The sequence below is a fragment of the Peromyscus leucopus genome, chromosome 6 (assembly GCF_004664715.2).
Source record: "Peromyscus leucopus breed LL Stock chromosome 6, UCI_PerLeu_2.1, whole genome shotgun sequence".
Taxonomy (NCBI): Eukaryota; Metazoa; Chordata; class Mammalia; order Rodentia; family Cricetidae; genus Peromyscus; species Peromyscus leucopus.
In genome coordinates this window covers 131326267-131347749 of record NC_051068.1, presented here as the reverse complement: position 1 = coordinate 131347749, position 21483 = coordinate 131326267, and the positions used below count along the sequence as shown (strand labels likewise).

The 21483-nt window shown below is 38.4% G+C and overlaps 1 protein-coding gene across 1 annotated transcript in view; it reads right to left on the bottom strand.

Annotated features, from left to right (window-relative positions):
* Wls (Wnt ligand secretion mediator) overlaps positions 1–21483 on the bottom strand; it is a 113306-nt gene that overhangs the window by 48862 nt on the left and 42961 nt on the right. The window contains exon 3 of the mRNA XM_028862601.1: positions 929–1053. Within this exon, the coding sequence (XP_028718434.1) occupies positions 929–1053 (125 nt within the window). The remainder of the gene's footprint in view (positions 1–928; positions 1054–21483) is intronic.

The following is a 21483-nucleotide window of genomic DNA, read 5'->3' as shown; positions in this document are numbered from 1 at the left end:
CGCCTGCCTCTCCCTCCTGAGTGCTGGGATTAAAGGCGTGAGCCACCACTGCCCGGCCCAAATAAACTTCTATTATTTATAGTTTATTTACATATCAGCAGAAAATAACAGGTTTTAAGTGTGGCCTGGGAATCTGTATTTCCCATAGGCTCACAATTTACACTGATGCCCTTGGTCCTCAAACCACATTTGTATAATGAAAGCCAAGAAAACAAACTGCAACATGTACTTGCATGCTGGGTAAACTTTGTCTATGAAAGTTACAGTTGACACTTTCTTCCTATGTGGTTCATCTTGTTAACATTGCATTTGACTCACAAGCATGTCTCAGACATAATGTTAAATTATAAAGCCACTGTACATGTAGGTGTTCATGATTTCCTCTGGTTCTTACAAAAAAACAAAAAACAAACAAACAAAAAACCCCAAAAGCTACTATACATTATCTTTCCATTTTGCAGAAGAAAAAAAATAGAGCAATTATAAAGCTTGATTGTGAACACTGAGTTAGTGACATAACCTGGAATGGGGGCCACATATGTTTTATTACAAATCCATGCTTTAATTTAGATTAAAAATACAAGGCTATATATGCTAGGCATGGTATTCATAGGCTTCTACCTGCCATTCTCACTACTAACTTTGTCCTTACACTTAATGGCAAAAGCAAAGTTTTAAAAACCAATGCTAGAAGAAGGATCAAATTTGTCTGATCTTACACAGGTCTTTCAGGAACAACTAAGATGAAGACAACAGATGAGAAAAAGCATGATCAAGAATTTCTTTAGTGGAGAGTATAGCCTTTCTTTCACTTCAGAAAAAGAAAATGACAACATTCTGTCCCTTATGGGACATCAAAAATCACTTGATTGGTGTTACTCCATGCCAAGAAAGAAACACTGTCAACTCAGCAAAAAAGGTACCCTACCTTGGGGGATGTAAAAGTACATTTGAGTTTACGTGGTACTCTTTCATGGGCCATTTCAGTCCATTCAGAAAACATATCATCACGGTAACCCAGGGAAACATCCATGGAAACTTCTGCATTTTCTCCTGTGAGAGAAAAGATGGACAATTTATAAATGATTTTGGGAAAAAACTTTGGAAACATTCCAAAATCTTCACATGCTCTTCCATGGAATCCACAAAACAAAAGAGATGTTATTATCAAACTCAAACCAAAGATTGAAGTCACAGTACTAAAGTCTAGTATGGATTCTGAATCTCTTCCTATAGCAGAGTAGGAAGAATTTCCATTTAAACTCTACCAGAGATAAGAACTTCATTCTCTCTGAGGCAGCACAGTTGCTCAGAATCTGAATCATGATTAGAAGCTATCCTCCTGTAACTTGCACTGCTGGTCTAAAATATGCCTATAAGAGCAACATGAAAGTTGCTGTACCACATAAATGCCTTAAATACTTGACTATCATAGTTTCTTTGCTTGTTTTTGTGGTGATATTTTATTTGTTCTGAAATATGATGTTTTATTTGTATGTTAATAAATAAAGTTTGCCTGGAGATCAGAGGTCACATAGCAAGCCATAAACAGAAGTCAGGTGGTGGTAGCACACGTCCTTAATCTGATCACATGGCAGGCAGAGTCTCTGTGTGGTTAAGGACACAGCCAAGCAAGGTAATACACGTCTTTAATTCCAGTACCAACCATAGAGACCTGGAAGTCTGTATAGATAAGCAGTGACGAGGAAGTGAGGTGGCTGGGCTTCGAGCCAATGAGAAGGCAGAACAGGAAAGCAATAAAAGCACAAGTTAGACAAGAAGAAGCTCTCTCTGGGGAAGCTACTGCATAGTGGTAAGCTAAGGCTAGTTGTAGTGGGTAGCCATTCCAGCTTTGATCTGGAAGTTCCAACCTCCATTGAGACTCTGGCAACTGTCACGCTTATGAGGCGGGGCCAGGGGAGGCGCCTGGAGACCCGAGTTCTGGATGGGCCAGTGCTCTCTCTGTTCTGGGACCCTGAACGGTGGAGGTGGACCGAGCAGAGCTCCAAGAACACCACTGGACTGCGATACACCTTCCCCAGACCCCGCGACCTACCTAACCCTTAATTTGTAAGTTACGCCATTAAATAAATATCCTTTTAACTATGTGGAGTGGCCTTAATAATTTCACCAATAGCTAGTTGTGGCTATTCATTATTTTTCTGATCTCTTTGGCTATTACCCCTGTATTAGTGGCTCTGTGTTTCTTATTTAATAAGACTGTTTAAAAATTCATCTACATGGTTTTTTTCTCTCAACACTCTTCTTTGTTATGGAAATGATTTGAGAATATCTCCCAAGAGGCTTTGTCAACAATGTATCAGTGATGAAACAGTAAAACCTTTAAGGGGTGGGGTTTAGTGGATTTTGATTAAGTCACTGTGGTCTCCACCCTCAAGAATGGATTAATAATAGGAGTAAATAATTTCCCACCAGAATAGACTGCTACAAAAAGAGAGTCTGACCTCTCTTAAGTCTCTTGTTTCCTGTCTCACAATGTGACTGTTCCCTCTTACACATACTCCTATTATGATGACATTCAATATGTACCTAGGAGGCCATCACTGAACAGATAGAGCCACTTAATCATGACTTGTCAGTTCCCTAAAGTATATATTAAATAAAGTTCTTTCTTTACCTATAGCAGTAACAGAAAAACAACTCAGACATTTGAATTCCTTCCATGCTCACCTCTAGAGACACACTTAGCTGAAAGCACCCTTCATAAAACGGTACCCAAAAGGTTTTCACTTATGAGAAACTATTTCTCTGAAACTCAAAATTCCTTCATATTGTAGACAAAATTAATTCTCTAAAAACAAAAATTCATACACTGATAGTGAGAATAGGTAGATGTACATATACTTCCACATCAACAGAGACTCTGGTAGGGTTAATTTATTACTTCTCAATAGGAAGATTAGACTAATAAAATTGAATTCATCAATTTTTGAGCATTTTGTACTGTAGTGAGCAAGTTCACAAATAGATAGTTTTAATGAAATAAAAAATAAATAAAGCACAATCCCACATTTCCACAATGAATGAAGAACCAACCACCATTGAAAATTGGGATCAATTCTAGATTGACTACTAGCTGTAAACCCTCAGTTTGTTGAATTGTAAAGTAAAATCTGACTAACAGAGGTCAGGTTAGTGAAAGCACTACATGCTACATAGTATGTGGCACACACCTAATCAATTTCTACTAAACTAGAATACATATAAATTGCTAGGAATATAGAATGACTGTTTTTCCATTTACCAGTCTGATGTGGATTAAAGATGATTCATTATTACTGTCTAATATAAGTAAAGTAGGATTTCTTGATATCTACAGCCTAAACTCCCATAGAGGGATTATTCTGGAAAAGTAAACCAATTTATGTGACCAAGTCTCAAGTCACTGAGAATATATCAACTGCAGAGTGGGGTGAGGCACAGTGCTTCCAACAGGGTAACAGGACAAAGAACTATACACAAAAAAGGCTTCCTCTCATTAGTACTATCTAAGCAAAGACTATACTTGAAGATCAGGCAATATAGAGAACCAGGAAGAACAGCAACTATTCACATAGGAAATTGTGTGCTGCCACGCCCTCCCCCCACCCCTCACCCCATTCTCCCACCCCTGCCAACTCAACAAAAGCAATCCTTAGAGCTTGGCTATCTCCTTGGCTAAAGACCACACTAGCTTTAATCACTCCATATATAACAGTCTCATGGTTAATAAGAGCTTTTTTTTTTTTTTTTTTCAAGACAGGGTCTCTCTGTATAGTTTTAGTGCCTGTCCTGGATCTCGCTCTGTAGACAGGATAGCCTCAAATTCACAGAGATCTGCCTGGCTCTGCTTCCTGAGTGCTGGGATTAAGGGTATATGCCTTGGCTGCCCGGCAAGAATCCCACTTTTAATGTTTGTGGGTATCTTTACTTCCTCCCTTCTTCAAAGGATTTGAAGATTCTAGGGGACAGGAAATGTGCAAATCCAGAGGCTACCCATCCAATATCCTATTTCTTTCTTGTCCTACTCTGGAAATACTCTTTATGGGCAAATCTGATCTTGTTTTCAGGGTTTATATGTTTTCCCCAAAAACCTGGTATTCAAGATGAACTAAACAACCATTTGTGTGGTCAATAATGACTAAAAGGCTGCTATTCACAGAAAGACACACACACAGAACTAGATCTCAGAGTTTGGAATGCCCTTGCACAAGCAACAAGGCTACTCTCTATAAGATGAGTAGGAGATGAAAGGGGTTGAAATGGCTTCCTGATCAGTCATATTTTTGCACATAATTTTGAGCAGTCCAAGAATCCTAAATCCAGTTCATTATGAAAGTAAATCTATTGTAATCAGAAAGTAGAATATATTTGACTGAACAGTTTATTTGTCAAATGTTTCACCGTGAAATACACTGTGAAACAGTAGGTATGCCTTCTATGCTTTCAGAGAAACTCCGACCCTGGGTACCCCCGCCCCCCCCCCCAAAAAAAAAAAAAAACAACAGCAATAGGCCTAGGTAGAGCAGATATCTCAGGCAGAGAGAAGATCAAACAGGTTAAACCTCTGCCCTGGCCCAGCATCAGCAGTTCTTCTAATCTGCTGAGGATGCTCAAAGAAAAGCAGTAAAAAATGTACACACTATATTAATACAGTTACTCAATTTTCAGTAGCAATAACCTCTGAGGTTAATTTAAATTGCCTAATTTAATTTTCTCTTGACCTTAATAACTAGAAATTAATATGTTCTTTTGATTAATAAGTAAACTGAGGCTTTCAGATATTGAACAACTGCATAAAGCTATATTGTTAATAATAACATGAGAAAGATAATGATCCTGAAGTAGCCTTAAAAGAAAATTATCAGGCCTGAGAACACAGCTCAGTGGCAGATCCTAGGTTCCATCCCTAGAACTGCCAGAGAGAGAGAGGGGCAGGGCAGGGAAAGAAGGAAAGATGAAAGGAAGGAAGGGAAAGAAGGAAAACTCTCCATCATATCAGTTACCCATTTCTTTTGTGGTTTTGCTGCAAGAGTAATGACAATAATTAATTTGCTTCACTATAAGTAATCCTTTTGCTATAAACATCTTAAAACATCATATTGTATACATTAAATATGCCCAGAAATTTCTAAAGACCATCACTTGATTTGTATCACTTAAAGAAAATTGTCTAACTTGCCATAGAAAATGGTCCTCAGATCAGTCAGAGAATACAACTTTCATATGAATCACCCCTAGCCCTACTGTTCCTCCTACTTTCATCAGATAAAACAGTAGAATTCGAGGAAACATCCAGCAGCAAAATTAATCATGCTTCATGGAAGAGCTACTCAACTCTGATCAAAGCTTTCTACTGTGTTCCCAGCAGGGACAAGGTTCAAAATCATCTTTGAAACCCTCTAGCCAAGCATGGGGTCAGAATATGTTGAACAAAAACAATACCTTTTCTGTGAAGAACTTGAGAATTGTAGTGTGAGTCAAAGAGTACCAAGTTGGAAGCCTGGGGATACCAGTTCCTATGGTTCTGTCTGTCACCACATATATAGTAAAGGCAGACTAATGTGGGTAGGGAATGAGGCTGTCTAAGGAGGAAGAACCATGCGTTTCTTCAGTAGTCAATGTGAAGTAGTACTAATCCATTTTACCAGACTGTCTTAGTTTTTTAAAAAGAGAAAAGCCAGAAATTAAGGTTTTTGGGGTTGTTTGTTTGTTTTTCTTTTTAAATAAGAGTCTGGCTGGAGTTGAGAAGCTTTTCCATAAAGTGTGCTGCCTGGGTGTCTTTTGAATTCTGCTTCTCAGACAAAAGTTGTAGGGAATGCAAGACTTGGGAAGTGAGTCATATGGAAATTAAAGACTCACCTCTGCCATTCACTATTCATGTGCTCCTGGGCAATTTATGAAACTTCTTTCCAAAAAATGAAACATGGATACAAATGAACATGCGATAAGGAAGCAGCTGTTCTTATAAAAACATCAAAAGAAACAATTCTCATTTTTTTTTTTAAAAAAAAATTCAGTAATCTGTTTACTAAAAACATCCTTCTTCATAATCTCAGTGCAGGTCCACCAACAGAGCATCAGGAAACCTCAGACACACCACAGTTTTTCATGATGACCAACACATCATCTTTTCTTTTTTTCCCATCTTTCCAACAGATCAAGTTCAAAATTCTCTAGCTGTTTACTATGTTTATGCCTGTTGTGCCTTAATTTTACCCATTATCTACTTATTCCCTGTGTAGTTGGAGACAAGGATGCTATTTTTCCTGTGTTTGAAGAACTCAGAAAGCCAATATTCCCAAAACATCTCAGTGGCTAATGAATCCTGACTTATAGCCTCAACATTTTGCCATTTTTCACTGATATATGTGAAATCTAGAAATACAAGCTAAATGCTGTTCAAATAACCTGGGATACTGCTTGGGCAATGCTACCTGACACCTTGTAGGCATAATTAAGACTGCTTATCCTATTTGAACTCCTTGGGAGATGGGCAAGATGGCCAAAGTTACATATGACATTGGGAAAAACTACCTATAAAATATTCTGCTTATATCAATCTTGTGGAATAAGGGCATAATGTATTAGAATAAGTATGTTTAGATCTGAAATCAATGGTTTTCCACTCCTATTCTGGACTGGTCCTTTAGTGTGGAAGTCCATCATTCTACTGTGCTGTGCAAATTTCATGTTGAAAAATACTTTTGGACACATATTTGGGTTAGTGAAAAATTCATTTCAGAATATAGGGAAGGGAACTAACTATGTATTGGCACTATAGTTCATTAAAATTAAAATTACTACTTCCATCAGGTTAAGGGGTGGCACTCTCACATGAAGAAATTTACAGTACTATGTAAGAGCAGATATGGTCTGTGGGGGTCATCACAGACACAAAGATCTCAGAAAGATTGGTGTCCTTCCACATCAGGAAACATAGACTATAAGGGGGACTTTATACTAGTCGCACTGCCTTGTTCTGCTAAGCAAATTGAAAGTAAGAAGTGAGATGGCAATGGGTGGAGGTGGATGACAGAGAGCTATAAAGAGGTTAAATAAACTCCAATAACCAAAAACAGATGACTGACAAAAGCTTGGCTTCTGTGTATGAGTGATGTGAGCAATAGTGATGGAAGAAGTCATCTGAATGCTTTTCACTTATGTGCAACTGTTCAAAACTAGTACTAGACAGCCAGATAGTACAAAGACAAAAGCTAGATGTGCAATGGTGCTAGTGTCCATCTTATCTTCAATCTTCTGGTTGGAAAACCTTGATTAAGTCTAACTGTCCATTCTTTTATCTAACATACCAGCCATCAGTTAGCTCCCTATACATCCTCCCCCTCCCCTCCACCCAGGAGAGGTAGAAACATAGGGCCTGCTCTCACAAGTCTGGTCTACATGGCATACATACATATAGCATACACAAGTTTCCTTTCCATCGAGCAACAGGAGAGCTAGGCAATACTACTGACCAAGTAAGTAAAAAGAAAGGGGGAAATCAAGTTATATTTGAAGAAATAATTATTCTATGGTGTCAAAACATTTTTTAGCTTCAGAAAGAAACCCTGATTTGCTTGGGCCTTTGCCCTGGGGAGAAAAGTACTAAAAAACTTTCACAACCCTCATGTGCATTCCCACATTGCCAGTCACAAGCGGTTGTTTGGTTACCTCAGATGGAAGTAACTCAAACCAGTTACTTCCAGCCTCCAACAGACATATAATCTGGGGCTATTTGTGCTAGCACTTCTTCTTCAATCAAAAACTCCATGACCTGATTGGTATTTTCCTGATGCTTTCAATTAAGAAAATAACAAAACTAACCCTGTCTTATATCTAGGGAATGTCTGACAAAACTGCACTTAGCTAATTATAAATTTGGCCTTGCCTGTGTTATTAAGATGCCATCCAGGGATGGGTGTGAACTGTTATATAAATGAATGTACATGATTATTTAACAAACCAGCCAGCAGTCAGTTCCCTATATATCTCTCTCATCTTTCTGCATCCTGTCAAACATTTGCATTGTGGAGAGAAGTATTTCCATTTCTGTATTTTGATGCCTGGCTAAAATTAAAAGTCTGCAAATGCAATGACAAGGACAAAGGGATAATATATTTCTTGTGTCTAGTCTTTTACAGAGATACCCTTTTCAGAAAAAAAAATCTGTCTTTTCTTATTTCAGCAATAAGGCAGCAACTACATGAAGACTGAACAATTGGAAACACTGTTGGAGCATTAGCTGTTTGTAGATTAATGAATTTGAAGTGCCATAGATCATGAGGAAACTAAACAATTCACATCATCAATTCTTTCTGATTTTTTTCAGACTTACTCCTCTTCTCAACTCCTCACACTGCTACTGCCTATGGACTAGTTGAGATGGCATTTCACACTGAAGCCAGAGAGGTAGTTTCTAAAATACTTTCAGTGGCCCATACCTTTCAATCCAGGACCTAAAAGGCTGAGGCAGGCAGATACCTGTGAGTTTGAGACTAGCCTAGTTTACATAGTAAGTTTTAGGCCAGCTGCGACTATATGAGACTTTGTCTGAAACAAAACAAAACATACTTTCAATGCTTTTATACTGTCCTCAGTCTAAAATGGAAACTCTATAAATGGCATAGTGAGTGATTACCTGGCTCCTCTGTGGTCCTTTGTCTTCTTCGACCCAGGCTGTCCCTTCCTCTATAACTTTGGGAGATGAAAAGAGGTCAGCCCTGAAGACAATTTGGGATCTCAGCCCACCTTGCCACCTGAGACCAATTCAGGACTGACTGGAAAATTGTCTGAACTTCTCCAGTTATGAAATGGAAATTATAGTAAATCCTATTTCATAAGGCCATGAAAGATAAAGAAGGCAATGTACCCAAGTACTTGACAGAGCCTCAGAATAGGCAGGCTGCTATTTCAGTGCTGTCACTTGGGCACACTACACTCACTTTACTAGCACATCAAATTTCTAAAAGGAAACCCCTTATACACAGTGAACTACAAAGGACTGGAGCTAGGGTTTAGCACCTCTGTTCATATCAAACTAATGCCTTCTTAACTTCAAGAATTGCATCTTTTCATTCCTGTTTTCTTAGCCCTTCAAAATTTAGCAAGGACCCCATATGTTTTTCCCACAGTGTCCTGTTGGTTCAGAACTGTATGCTTTATCCAATTTTACTGTCTGTATATGTCACTCTTTTGCAACACATACTAGAGGCTAATGAATGCCGGAGTCTACCTCAGCCCTGCTCACAGTTAAAGTACCATATCTTAACACAGATATTCATTAAATATTAACCAAATTAATGAATCACCCCTTCCTTAAAATATTCTTTTATAAATTATATTTATTATTATTGTGTGTATATAATGTAGGAAGGTGCACATGTTATACCACACATACAGAAACCAGATGACAACTTTGTGAAATCAGTTCTCTCCTTCCACCCTTAAGTGGATTCTTGGGACTGAACTCAGACTCTTAGTCCTGTATGACAAGTGCTTTAACCCCTGAGACATCTTGCCAAGCCTTCAAATATTCTTACACCCCAAATTTCCTGTCACTCTATCATATTCTATATTCAAAATGCATGGTTTGCTCTATTTTAGTGAAACTGGTACTTTCTCCTCTGCCTACCACCTACTTTCCTATCCTCAATCCTACCTCTATATACATTCATGCATACACATGCATATATTCATATGCAACACACATTTGCATACCTCACAAAAAGTATGTTCCTCTAATTTGGCCCATAATTAATTCCTGTGATGTTTCAAATTAGAGTGACTCCACAGGCTTAGATGTTTGAATAATTGGTCACAGTTAGTGGAGTTGTTTGGATAGATTTAGGAAGTATAGGCTTGCTGGAAGAAGTATGTCACACAGGCTTTGAGGTTTAAAAGCCACATGCTATTCTCAGTTTTCTCTCTCTACTCCATGCTTGTGGTTCAAGATGTGAGCTCTCAGCCCCTGTTCTAGCTGTCATGACTGCTTGTTTTTGCCATGCTTCCATGCTTTGATAGACTCTGATCCCCATGGAACTATAAGCCCAAAAGACTCTTCTACAAGTTGCCTTTGTCATTTTTTTTTAACCACAAGCTATAAAATAAGTAATGAATATAGTTCCAAATTACACACCAAAGAACAGTATGCCTGTTCTCTGGGTCAGGAAAAGGGGTCACTCCTGAATAAAGTGATTATTTCTCCCTCTCTTTTCTGGATAATAATACGGAGATAATGTATTAATGTTCTGCTAGAAAGTGCCAGTGGGGTTAAAGGAGAAAAGAAAATGTAATTCCAGAAGCTACAAACCAACAACTTCTTTGACCTAGTGCTGATCTAAGGTTTTGTGTTTAAACAAAGCAATAAAATGGGTCTGCATCGTGGCTTTCTAGCCCACAGAAATAAGACAATAGATAAGACTTCTAAGAGATTTTAGAGAAGAAAAATTGTGCAGCATTCTTTTGGGTACATCAAAACCTGACACTCTATTCAACCTAGCTTTCAAAAGCTAGAGGGAAATCACATGATGAGACAAAACATAACAATTCTCATTGCCACTAAGGGGGGGAGGGCAATATATTCCTCTGAAAGTTAAATGCTAGAGGTACCATCCAAATGAATTTCTTTTTCCTCAACTAAATATTTCTGAGCATCTACTCGTTCTGTAAACAGCAATGAGAATAAAAGTGCATAAGGCAAAATCATTGCTCTCAAATTGTTGGGAAAATCAGGCACTGATGTAGAAGCAAACCTATGTTTATAGGAGGCTCAAAGTGATTCTTGGCACTGGGTTAAGCAATGGAACACAGAACATGTGACTTTCAGAATCAGCTCATCCAAAGTGGTATCTATCTATAATCATAGGACAACAGTTCAAGAAGCAATGGAGAAGAAGCAACCACGGATAAAGGAAACTGCGCATCTAAAAATCCATATAAGCATAAAGAAGCATTGAATGGTCAGAGAAACTAATTCAATATGGTGGGAATGGAAGAGCAACTAGAAGGAATAGAGCAACTAGAAGGAATAGAGGACTGAACAGCAAGAACAGTCTGATAACTAAGGATCCAAGCTACAGTGAATACCATGGTATTCTGCTTAGAAAGATTTTGAAGCAGTCCAGGCAGTGGTGGAGCATAACTTTAATCCCAGCACTTGGGAGGCTATGAGTTCAATGCTAGCTGGGTCTACAGAGTGAGTTCTAGGACAGCCAAGGCTACACAGAGAAACCCTGTCTCGAAAAATAAATGGAAAAAAAAGAGAGAAAGAAAAGAAAGAAAAAGAAATATATTTAAGTGCTCCTAATAGCTACATAAAAGGAGGACCTGGATTTAGGTACATAGGATGCTGGTTAGAGAGCTATATGAAAAAAAAAAATCACAGCCCATTGTATTTCATAACTCTCAAGTTTGTTTAATGTAATTGGATGCCAAAAATATCAAAAGAATTAATTTGTAAGGAATTTGAAATCAATGATAGTCCTTCCCCTCCACCCACCCACCCCATAACAAAGCTAGAGAGAGAAAATAGAACTATCTAAGCTGGCAAGTGTTAAAACATTGAAAACAAATGTGGTCACACCTATTCCTATATGAACATAATCAGCATTCATGCCAAGTGAAAACAAATCTGATAACTGAGGAATGGAAAGACACAGTGGCTACCATTGCTTTCTCCCTAGAACAACACATATAGTGTACAGAGCACTCAGAATAGCTGATGTGCTGGTTGTTAAACCTCTCTCTCTCTCTCTCTCTCTCTCTCTGCAATTAGAGAGTTTTATTCACACTGAATCTAAAAATAGACAATGGCAGTGTTCACAGACTGACAGCTGTATTCTCATACTGTAACCAAGAAAGGAAAGAGATGGCTAATTTAACTCAACAACTTCCAAAACAAACAGTGCAAAAGGAGCCCAGGATAAAGAAAAAAACATGAAGGTCAGCTGTTCAAAGGCTGCAAGAACAGCAGGGTAGCTGCATAGTAATTCATTAGGCCGTCCCAAATTCCGATTTGACCAGTGAAGTATTTTATCAGCTCTGTCCACAGAACTTCAGGATAAAGCTCTAGTAGATACAGTTGCTATAGGGATCAAGGAAAGACCAGTCAGAAGGGTTGAGGCTTTCCCATCTGACTTTTTTCTTACAGCAACTTAACAGTCAAAACTAAAGAACTACTTGAGATTTTCTCTATAAATGCAGGTCACCTCCCACCCCCACCCCACGGTATCTAAATTACACATTGTATTCTAACTAGCCTGAGGCATTTAAAAAACAAGAAACAAAACAAAAACAAAACAAAACAACAAAAAGAGGTCATTGTAAGGGAGAGAAACCAGGTGTCTAGAAGGATTGAATCAGTTCATTCCCTCTCATCAGTCATAAAAATGTGTTCAGTTTTCTTCCTCAGGCACCATGCCCAGGGAGAGGATTATGGCTGAGCTTCAAAAGAAACAAGGGGATGACTGTGGGCGGGGAGCAGCTTCTCCACAGCTCTCCCACAGATCTGTTCTGGCTCTCAGAGCCCCCACTAGCCAGCTAAATGTCAGCTCACTGCACCACAGCATTCTCTCACCATACTGCCTCCATCGCCCCGGTGACTAAGCTGTTTCAACAGCTGTGTTATTGCTGGAGCCAAGCCAGTGTTACTCACACAGAGTATTTGCTTTGTCCTGTGAATGTGGAAAATTATTGCACTAAGGATTCAGAATTCTCTTCGCAGAAAAGGCCATCCTCTCTTGACCAGCCAGCCACATATTCCCTAAGCTGAGCTCTGAGAGCAATAGGACAATATTCTGTTGCTACCCAGGTTTCCTGGAGATAAACAGATTCATAACATTGCAAAGAAAGTGGGAGAGACATGTGCCTGTTTGAATGAGAGAAAAGAACAAAACATGAATGTGACCAGTGGTGGAGCCCCAAAGATGTCAGTTACTGTTCCCTAAATAAAAGCCATCAAGAATGTTAAGTAGACCTGCCTTTCTGCTCTGCTCTCCAGGAATGCTTCTTCCTAGTCTTTCTTGCCTTTCTGGTGATGTCAGCACCCCTTTATCTGCATGTGTGACTGAGTCTTCCTGAGTAGTCCTTCTAGAGCCCTGTGCTTCTCTCCCTTCCCATTGTTCACAATAATTTGTGCTCATATCACTTCTGAAGCAAGTGGAGTCTGGTGGGTACCTTGCTCATCTTCTTGATCACTCCACATACCTAGCTTCTTGTGCACTCCAGAGCAGGGAAGATAAATGTTGCATTACTCATTGTTTCATAAATCAACTGCAACTCCCTTATGTGGAGGGTAATAGGAAAAAGAGAAAATAACTCCTATAGGCAAAAACAATGTCTATTTATAGTGTATGCTGAATCTCCTTTCATCACTCTTATTAGCCAGCTCTCCTTCCTAAGTTCTTCTTATAAATGATAGTAAGGCACAATTTCTAACATTGAATTGATGTCAGAAATGTCTTTTCTTATAAAGGTAGTAAAGTGTTTGAAAAAGAAAGGAAACAATAATTCTTTAAAACTGATATTCTTTTAGTTTTTACTACATGTAAATTATGTAAGCATTTTTATCCATACAGAAACCAGACAGATAGAATAACCACATAATCACAAAGTGAAGAAAATGAGTCCTATTATGGTGAGAAGGACACACACTATACACCTAATTTTGCCAGACTCCAAAGAGCATGTATGTCACTGAGTTACACATTAGGGAACTTAGGAAACTTGTTCCTTATACTAGGAAGGCCTCTATCCAGGTCCGACTCATTAAGTCATTTTACATACGGTATTCTCTCAATAAATTATGACATTGGCTCATATGATTACTGAAGTATTTTATTGTTCTAATAGTTCATGAATGGAGAAATCTAAAACATTACCAGCTCTTTAACTTCCTTCTACATTTAAGGAACTGGGGTAAAAACAAGTAACTATAAAGCCATTCCTGTCTTCAGGGCATTTACAATTTCAATGGAGTGATAAGGAATAAAAACCGGAATCTGAATTCAATTAATATTGAATAACAGTTACAAATACAAAACATCAGAGCCTCAGATTTGTGGCCATATGTGAAAACAAAACACCACTGTCATAACCATAAAAGGAAAAAATAGATTTCACACATACTCCTCATGCTGTATCTTTACAGCTGACAACTGAGCATAGAGGAAATAAAGTTCATGCAAAAAAGCCACTGACTAGAAGTGATCTCTGTTCCACAGAAAAGCTTTGTTTCTTGTCTGCTCCACAGACAAGATTTGGAAAGGAAAATTTAGACCAGAAAATTTAGCTTTTCTTTCCAACTCACCTTTTCTTCATCCCCTTGAATGGGGGATACAGATGAGAGCAGGCAGCTAGGAGGAAAATGATATGGCTGGAGGTTCCTGACCCTCAGCCTCCTACTAACAGAGAAGCCTGAGAGGTAGCATTTAATTGTGTAAAAACCAGCCTGTCTCTCCTCTTATCTTTATCCTCTGTGATGAAAACCCACAATTACTGGCATCCTCTGGAATCCGAGTCACTCGGCCAGTAGTAACAGTGATGGCTGTGTCTGTAGTTTAAAAGCAAAGGGAGTGGGGTTTCACTTGCCTCTGAAGCCAGCACAGTGTGAAGCTAGCCTAGCTCAGCTTGGTGACTTCTCCTATTAGAAAGTTCACAGGTAGCCTCCTGTCAGGAGGACCACCAAGTGAGAGATCCAGACAGCAAAGAAGAAATACAGTCTCCAGCTACTGTCTAATTAAAGGACAAGCAGGTCTCTAATTCTGAATCTACATTTCAGTTCCACATTACATATGTAATTTTAATTTTTTTCCCATAAGGATTAAACTCCCAATTTCTTAGTCAAATAGGTAATTTTGGTAATTCACTGAAAAGCTCTGCCATCTTTCAGGAGTTTGTCTTTCATCTCCAACGCAGACATGTTACTATAGCGTTATAGATGAGGTACTGTTTTTTGCAGTGTGGTATTCATAATTTATTTTATGTACATTAGCTTTTTTTTTTTTTTTTTTTTTTTTTTTTTTTTTTCCGTGGGTGTTGGGTCCCCTGGAACTGGAGTCACATACAGCTGTGAGCTGCCATATGGGTTCTGGGAATTGAACCCAGGTCTTTTGGAAGAGAAGTCACTGCTCTTAACCACTGAGCCATCTCTCTCTCCCCTAAGGAAGTTTTTTTGTTTTGTTTTGTTTTGTTGTTTTGTTTTTTCCCTAAGGGGGGTTAGTTTTTCAAGACAAGGTTTCTCTGTGTAACAGCCCTGGCTGTACTAGAACTGGCTCTGTAGATCAGGCTGGTCTCTAACTCACAGAGAGATCTGCCTGCCTCTGCATCACAAATGCTGAGTGGAATTAAAGGCATGTGCCACCACTACACAGCTGAGTTTGCTAATTTTTAAATATTTTATTAATTCTTTGAAAATATTATACAATGTATGTTGATCATACTTCCCCCAATTCTCCCATATCTACCCTTTCACCCTCAATTCCATACTCACCCAACTTTAAGTTTTCTCCCTCCTCCCTCACCTTGAGTCCAGTATGTGTTGCCCAACTTCTTTTGGGATGGGACCTGCCTTACCAGGGGTTATGTCATTAAAGAAAGATGACTCTGTGTGTGTGTGTGTGTGTGTGTGTGTGTGTGTGTGTGTGTGTGTGTGTAGATATAGATGCATCCTTCCACTCTCCATCCCTCCACATCCTCCCCACATACACACACACACACACACACACACGCCCCACCCCCAGCAGTGATCAAGTATCAATAGCTCCTCAATTAGTAGTGGAATTCTGTGCTTATCTCCCCCACTCCATGTTACAATAATGTCTGTCTTGAGCTTGTGTAATTCATATGCATGTTGTCAAAATAGCTGTGAGTTCCTATGTCAACTGCCCTGTTGAATTCTTGAAGTCATCCTCTGCCCCTGGCTTTTACAATCTTTCTGTCCCTTCTTCCATGAAGTTCCCTGAATCTTCAGAGGAGATTTATGGTATGTACATCTCATTTAGGGCTGAGCATTCCAGTCTTTTATTCACTCCATGTTGACCCACTAAGGGTCTCTATACTGTTACCTACTTAAAAAAAGAAGCTTCTCTGAAGAGGTTGTAGAGATGTACTGCTCTATAGAAACAGCAATATGTCATTAGGAATTATTATAGTACTTCATGGTAGAAAAATATGGGTTATAGTTCTGACTTCTTCACCTGCAAATCAGGTGATTTTGGAAAAAAATTTAATTCTGTAACTTTATTTAGTAGACCTTTAACCCTTGGTCTCTAGTAATGACTTCACAGTGAAGAGCAGAGATTTAACCCTGAACATCAAGGTTGAACATATATAAGAGATTCAGAGGAAATATTTTTTCCCTCAAACTCAGTTCCTTTGAGTTTTTACTTTCATCCAGAAATGTTTCCATTGCTAATTCATACCCTGTTATTTCCATTATAGTTTTCTCTTCCTAGAGCTTGTCTCTCACACACTTCTTCTCCCACTGGAATTACTACTATTTTAAAACACCAGAATTTACATGTTAATATGTCTACAGTCAAATATAACAAACTCATATACTTTCATCCTAAGAATGCTGAGAGTTTCCCATGCTTCATATTGTACAGTGTGCTCCAAAGACCTAGTCTAAAGACTTAGCTGATGACCAACACACAGTTTGGTACTCAAGGTATACACATACTTAAATTTGAAGTTCCCATCTTGAGATTTATAAACCTATGACTTCTATGCATAAGTTTCAAGGCTGGAATTGAAATATGAAAACCAAGTGTGTGAATACGCCCAAGCATGTTTACCTCCCAAGTCCTTGAATTGTGTTAGTTATAAATGTCCTAAGACAAAGAAGACCTATAGCCAGCATGCACACTTGGCCCTACCATGTGTGTTTCTGGGCTTTCAAGTTTTTCTCAGGTATCAAATGCCTCTCAATTCAAGTTCAAGAACAATGACTACATGTTTGGGTTTTTGTTTTGTTTGTTTTTTGTTTGGTGTTTTTTTGTATTTTTGTTTTTTCAGAACAAGGTCTCACTATGCAGCTCTGCCTGTCCTGGAACTCCCTATCTAGACCAGGCTATCTCTGAACTCACAGAGATCTATCTGCCTCTGCCTCTCAAGTACTAGAATTAATGGCATGCACCACTACATCCACACGACTGCATGCTTCATTGAGCATTTAAGCATGATAAAAGTTCCACATGAATTATAATAGTTTGATTCTAATGGTTCTATAGAAGTAGTACTACTATCTTTATTGTATAGTAAAGACATGAGAGGTTTTAAGACTTACTTGACAAAAGTCAAATAGGAGGTTTAAATACTCAAGCCTGAAAATATTAAACCCAGCACTAAAGCAATCCCTCAAGTATTTCTATTTTATTGATCTATGGTGCCGATTATGCCATAGTTGTGTATAGATAAAAAGATTAACACACAGTCACTTGGTATTAAGAATTGAGTCTTATAATATAAATTAAGGCAGTTAGAGTTTTTGAAATTATTAATGAAGGGTAAGAACTTATCTTTTTCCTTAAACTCTAAGCAAAATGTCAGCACAAGAAATGCTTAATACCCAGCACTCGGGAGGCAGAGGCAGGTGGATCTTTGTGAGTTCAAGGCCAGCCCAGTCTACAGAGTGAGATCCAGGAAAGGCGCAAAGCTACACAGAGAAACCCTGTCTCAAAAAACCAAAAAAAAAAAAAAAAAAAAAAAAAAAAAGTTAGTAAATAATGACTTAGTAAGTGAGTGAATGAATGAAGTTGGGACAGTGGCTTCAAAAATCTAGACTGTTAAAGCTCTCCCATCATATTATAGAAACTCTGGGACAGTTTATATACTAACCTAAAATCTGCTTCCTGTGTTGGTGATACACACACACACACACACACACACACACACACACACACATACACACACACATATGTCTCTAGTATAAGACCCTATTTGCTTATCCCAGGACTACCAATGAACACAAGATAATATGACAAACTTAAAATACAACAAAAGTCACTCATTTCAACACTAAGATTACCTAACAAAGATACATCTACCCCTACTGAACAGTATTTTTGAACTTGCTTACTTTTGAAAATCTCTAAAACCATCTATTTACAAACCCAAAGATATATTCATATTATTTTCATGAATCAAAAAAAAAAACATTGAATAAATCATGGATTCTCAGATCACAAAGTTATATAGCAGATAGGACCTTATGGATTACCTAGTATAAACTGCCCACTAAGAACAGGTAGCCACACTACAGCAATATCAATAAACTCATTGGGAGGATCAAGGCCTTGGAATCTTAGCATCATATACATTTATAAGTCTCTATTTCTCCACTGTTTATGTTCAAATAAATCATGTAATATCTCTTATCTTTGGTTTCCTCATTCTGCTAGAGAAAATTATTAATATGATTGAAAGAAATAAAAGCAAACTCTTAATTAGAGATAATTTGGACGTAAGTAACAGGATTTCATCTATACTAACTAACTACATCCATACCTATCCATATATCTATATATCTATATAGATATTCTGTGGTAGCCATATAACCTATAATAAACACATATAATAAATATATGCTTTACAGCCTATAATACATATATATTATCTTATATGTATTTATTATATTTGTATGTATTATACTATACTAGCTTAAGCATATGCCTAGGAGGATGTAAGAATATATTAGGAAAATAAAGGGCTCACAAACTGAAAACACGGGAATCAGGAGCAGAAGAATGATATGAGTAAAACTATTCTTATACCTATCATAAATACACCAGAGATCTGCACTCTCTTCCCCATCTGCTTCTCTTTCTTCTGCTAGCCAAGTTTGTTTTCTTCATGGTCACATGGTTAATGTTGCCTGTATAGATGACCCTCAGGACTATCTAGATTATATGATCATGAAGGGAAGCCTAAAACTACTGGGTCCAAATTTCTTTCAAGATTCATTACTCATGAATCAAGGCCACTTCCTTAATTTGGTCATCTGTAGCTAATCATTTGACAAACTACTCAACCATTTGGAGTAGTGGAAACTCAGAGAGGAGATTTAAACAAGTCCTGAAATGGAAGAGTATGAAACTGAAGCCAATGGCTAACAACAAAGACTGTCATCAGGAACTCTGGCACAAAAACATCCCATAAATAAAACAGTACCCATCTAGGCATGTAGATCATACCTGTAATAACAAAACTCAGCAGTCTCAGGTCAGAGAGATTTCTGGGAGGTCAAGGGTAACATGGGCTTCATAGTTTCTGCCCAGGCTGGGTTAGAGGAAGACCCTGTCTCAAGCTCTCCCCACCAAAAAGTCAGTAAAAGAAGATAAGATTATTGGACAATTATTTAAATAAGCAAAGTATACCACAAACAATTTTAAAAATAGAAAATCATTCTTTTAAAGAATTACTAAAAACTCACTCCAAACTAGATACACTGAGCTTGATAGAAGAAAAAGTGGGGAGGAACCTTGAATTCATTGATTGGCACAGAAGAAGATTTTCTGAACAGAACACCATTAGCACAGGCACTAAGATCAACAATCAATAAATCAGACCTCATGAGAAGCTTCTGTGGACAAAGAGCACTTTCAATTGGACAAAGCAGTAGTCTACAGAATGGGAAAGATTTTTTACTAAATCCACATCTGATAGAGGACTAATATCCAAAATATATAAAGAACTCATGAAACTAGATACCAACAAACCAAATAATCTGTAGCAGAAATCTTAGATGGTCTTATTAATAAAATCAAACCTGAGGCCAGTTATTAGGGTGAATACTGGAAGATCAGAGAGACAGAACAAGCCACAGCTACCTCACCTCGCCAGTTCCTCAGCTGGTCTGGTTTCCTCAGACTGGAGGCCTCTGAGTCCTCATCCAGAATGGGTCTCAGCTGAACTGCTGCTTAAAAGCCTGAAGCTTAACCAGCTAAAAGCTTAACCAGCCAAATGCTTCTAGTTTCTGGTCTTCACACCTTATACATCTTTCTGTTTTTGCCATCACTCCCTGGGATTAAAGGCTCACTTCTTGGGATTAAAGGTGTGTGTCACCATGCCTGGCTGTTTCCAATGTGGCCTTGAATTCACAGAGATCCAGAGGGATTTCTACCTCTGGAATGCTAGGATGAAAGGTGTGAGTGCCACCATTTTCTAGCCTTTGTATCTAGTGGCTGTTCTGTCTCTGACCCCAGATAAGTTTATTAGCGTGCACAATATTTTGTGGAACACAATACCACCACATAATCCAATTAAAAAAATGAGATACTCAACAGAGGAATCTCAAAAAGATTTTTAAAAAAGTTCAACATCCTCAGCCATCTGCAAAATGCAAATTAAAACTACTTTGAGATTCAATCTTACACCTGTCAGAATGGCTAAGGTCAATAACACAAGTGACAGTTCATTCTGGCAAGGATGTGGAATAGAAGGAACACTTACTCATTGCTGGTGGGAGTGCAAAACTAGTGCAACCACTATGGAAATCAGTGCTGCAGTTCCTTAGAATCATGAGACTCAATCTACCTCAAGGATCCAGCTATCACACTCTTGGCCATATACCTAAAGGACACTTCACTCTACCACAAGGACACTTGGTTAGGATTGTACAAGACTCCCAAAATATTTTATGCTATTGTTGTTGCCCTTAGTTGACTCCCTGAGGTGGAATATAAGTTTTTATTGCTGGAGACTCTATGCATTTCAGACACAGGACCTAAAGGACCTGAGCTGGATATGACCTGAAAGCCTCCTCCCCAAGGATTAGCTTTCATGGTAAGAGAAAGTGCCGTGCAAGCTTCTGAATGGGGGAAGCAAGCAACACTTTTACTCAAGCAAGATATTAACCAAAACAATGAGCAGCATAGCATGATAACCCTAACGGCACAATAGTGGCATGCATGCATTGATGATAAACAATAGCTCTCTAATTAGGCTTAAGACCTGTTCAACAACGGGGAAAACATACCTAGTACTAGACTACTACATTGGGCTTGTGAGGTCACAAATCTAGAAGGATAACCTACAACTTCTACTTCATTAAACCAGCAGAATTCCTAACTACATTCTAAATGTTTATTTCTATACCCATAAGTAAGTTTAGTTCTTACTCTTTCTCTTAGGGTTTTATTGCTGTGAAGAGACACCATGATCACAGCAACTCTAGTAAAGAAAAACATTTCATTGGGGATGACTAACAGTTTCAGAGTTTTAGTCCATTATCATCATGGCAAGAAGTATGGCAGCACGCAGGCAGACATGGTGCTGGAGAAGGAGCTTAGAGTTCTACATCTTGATCCAGAGGAAGCAGTAGAAAGACTGAAACATAATTCTTCCAATAAGGCCACACCTAGTAATGCCACTCTCTCTATGGGCCAAGCATTCAAACACATGAGTCTATGGGAGCCATACCCATTCAAACCACATTTCACTCCCTGACCCCCATAGGCTTATAGCCATAGCATAATGAAAAAT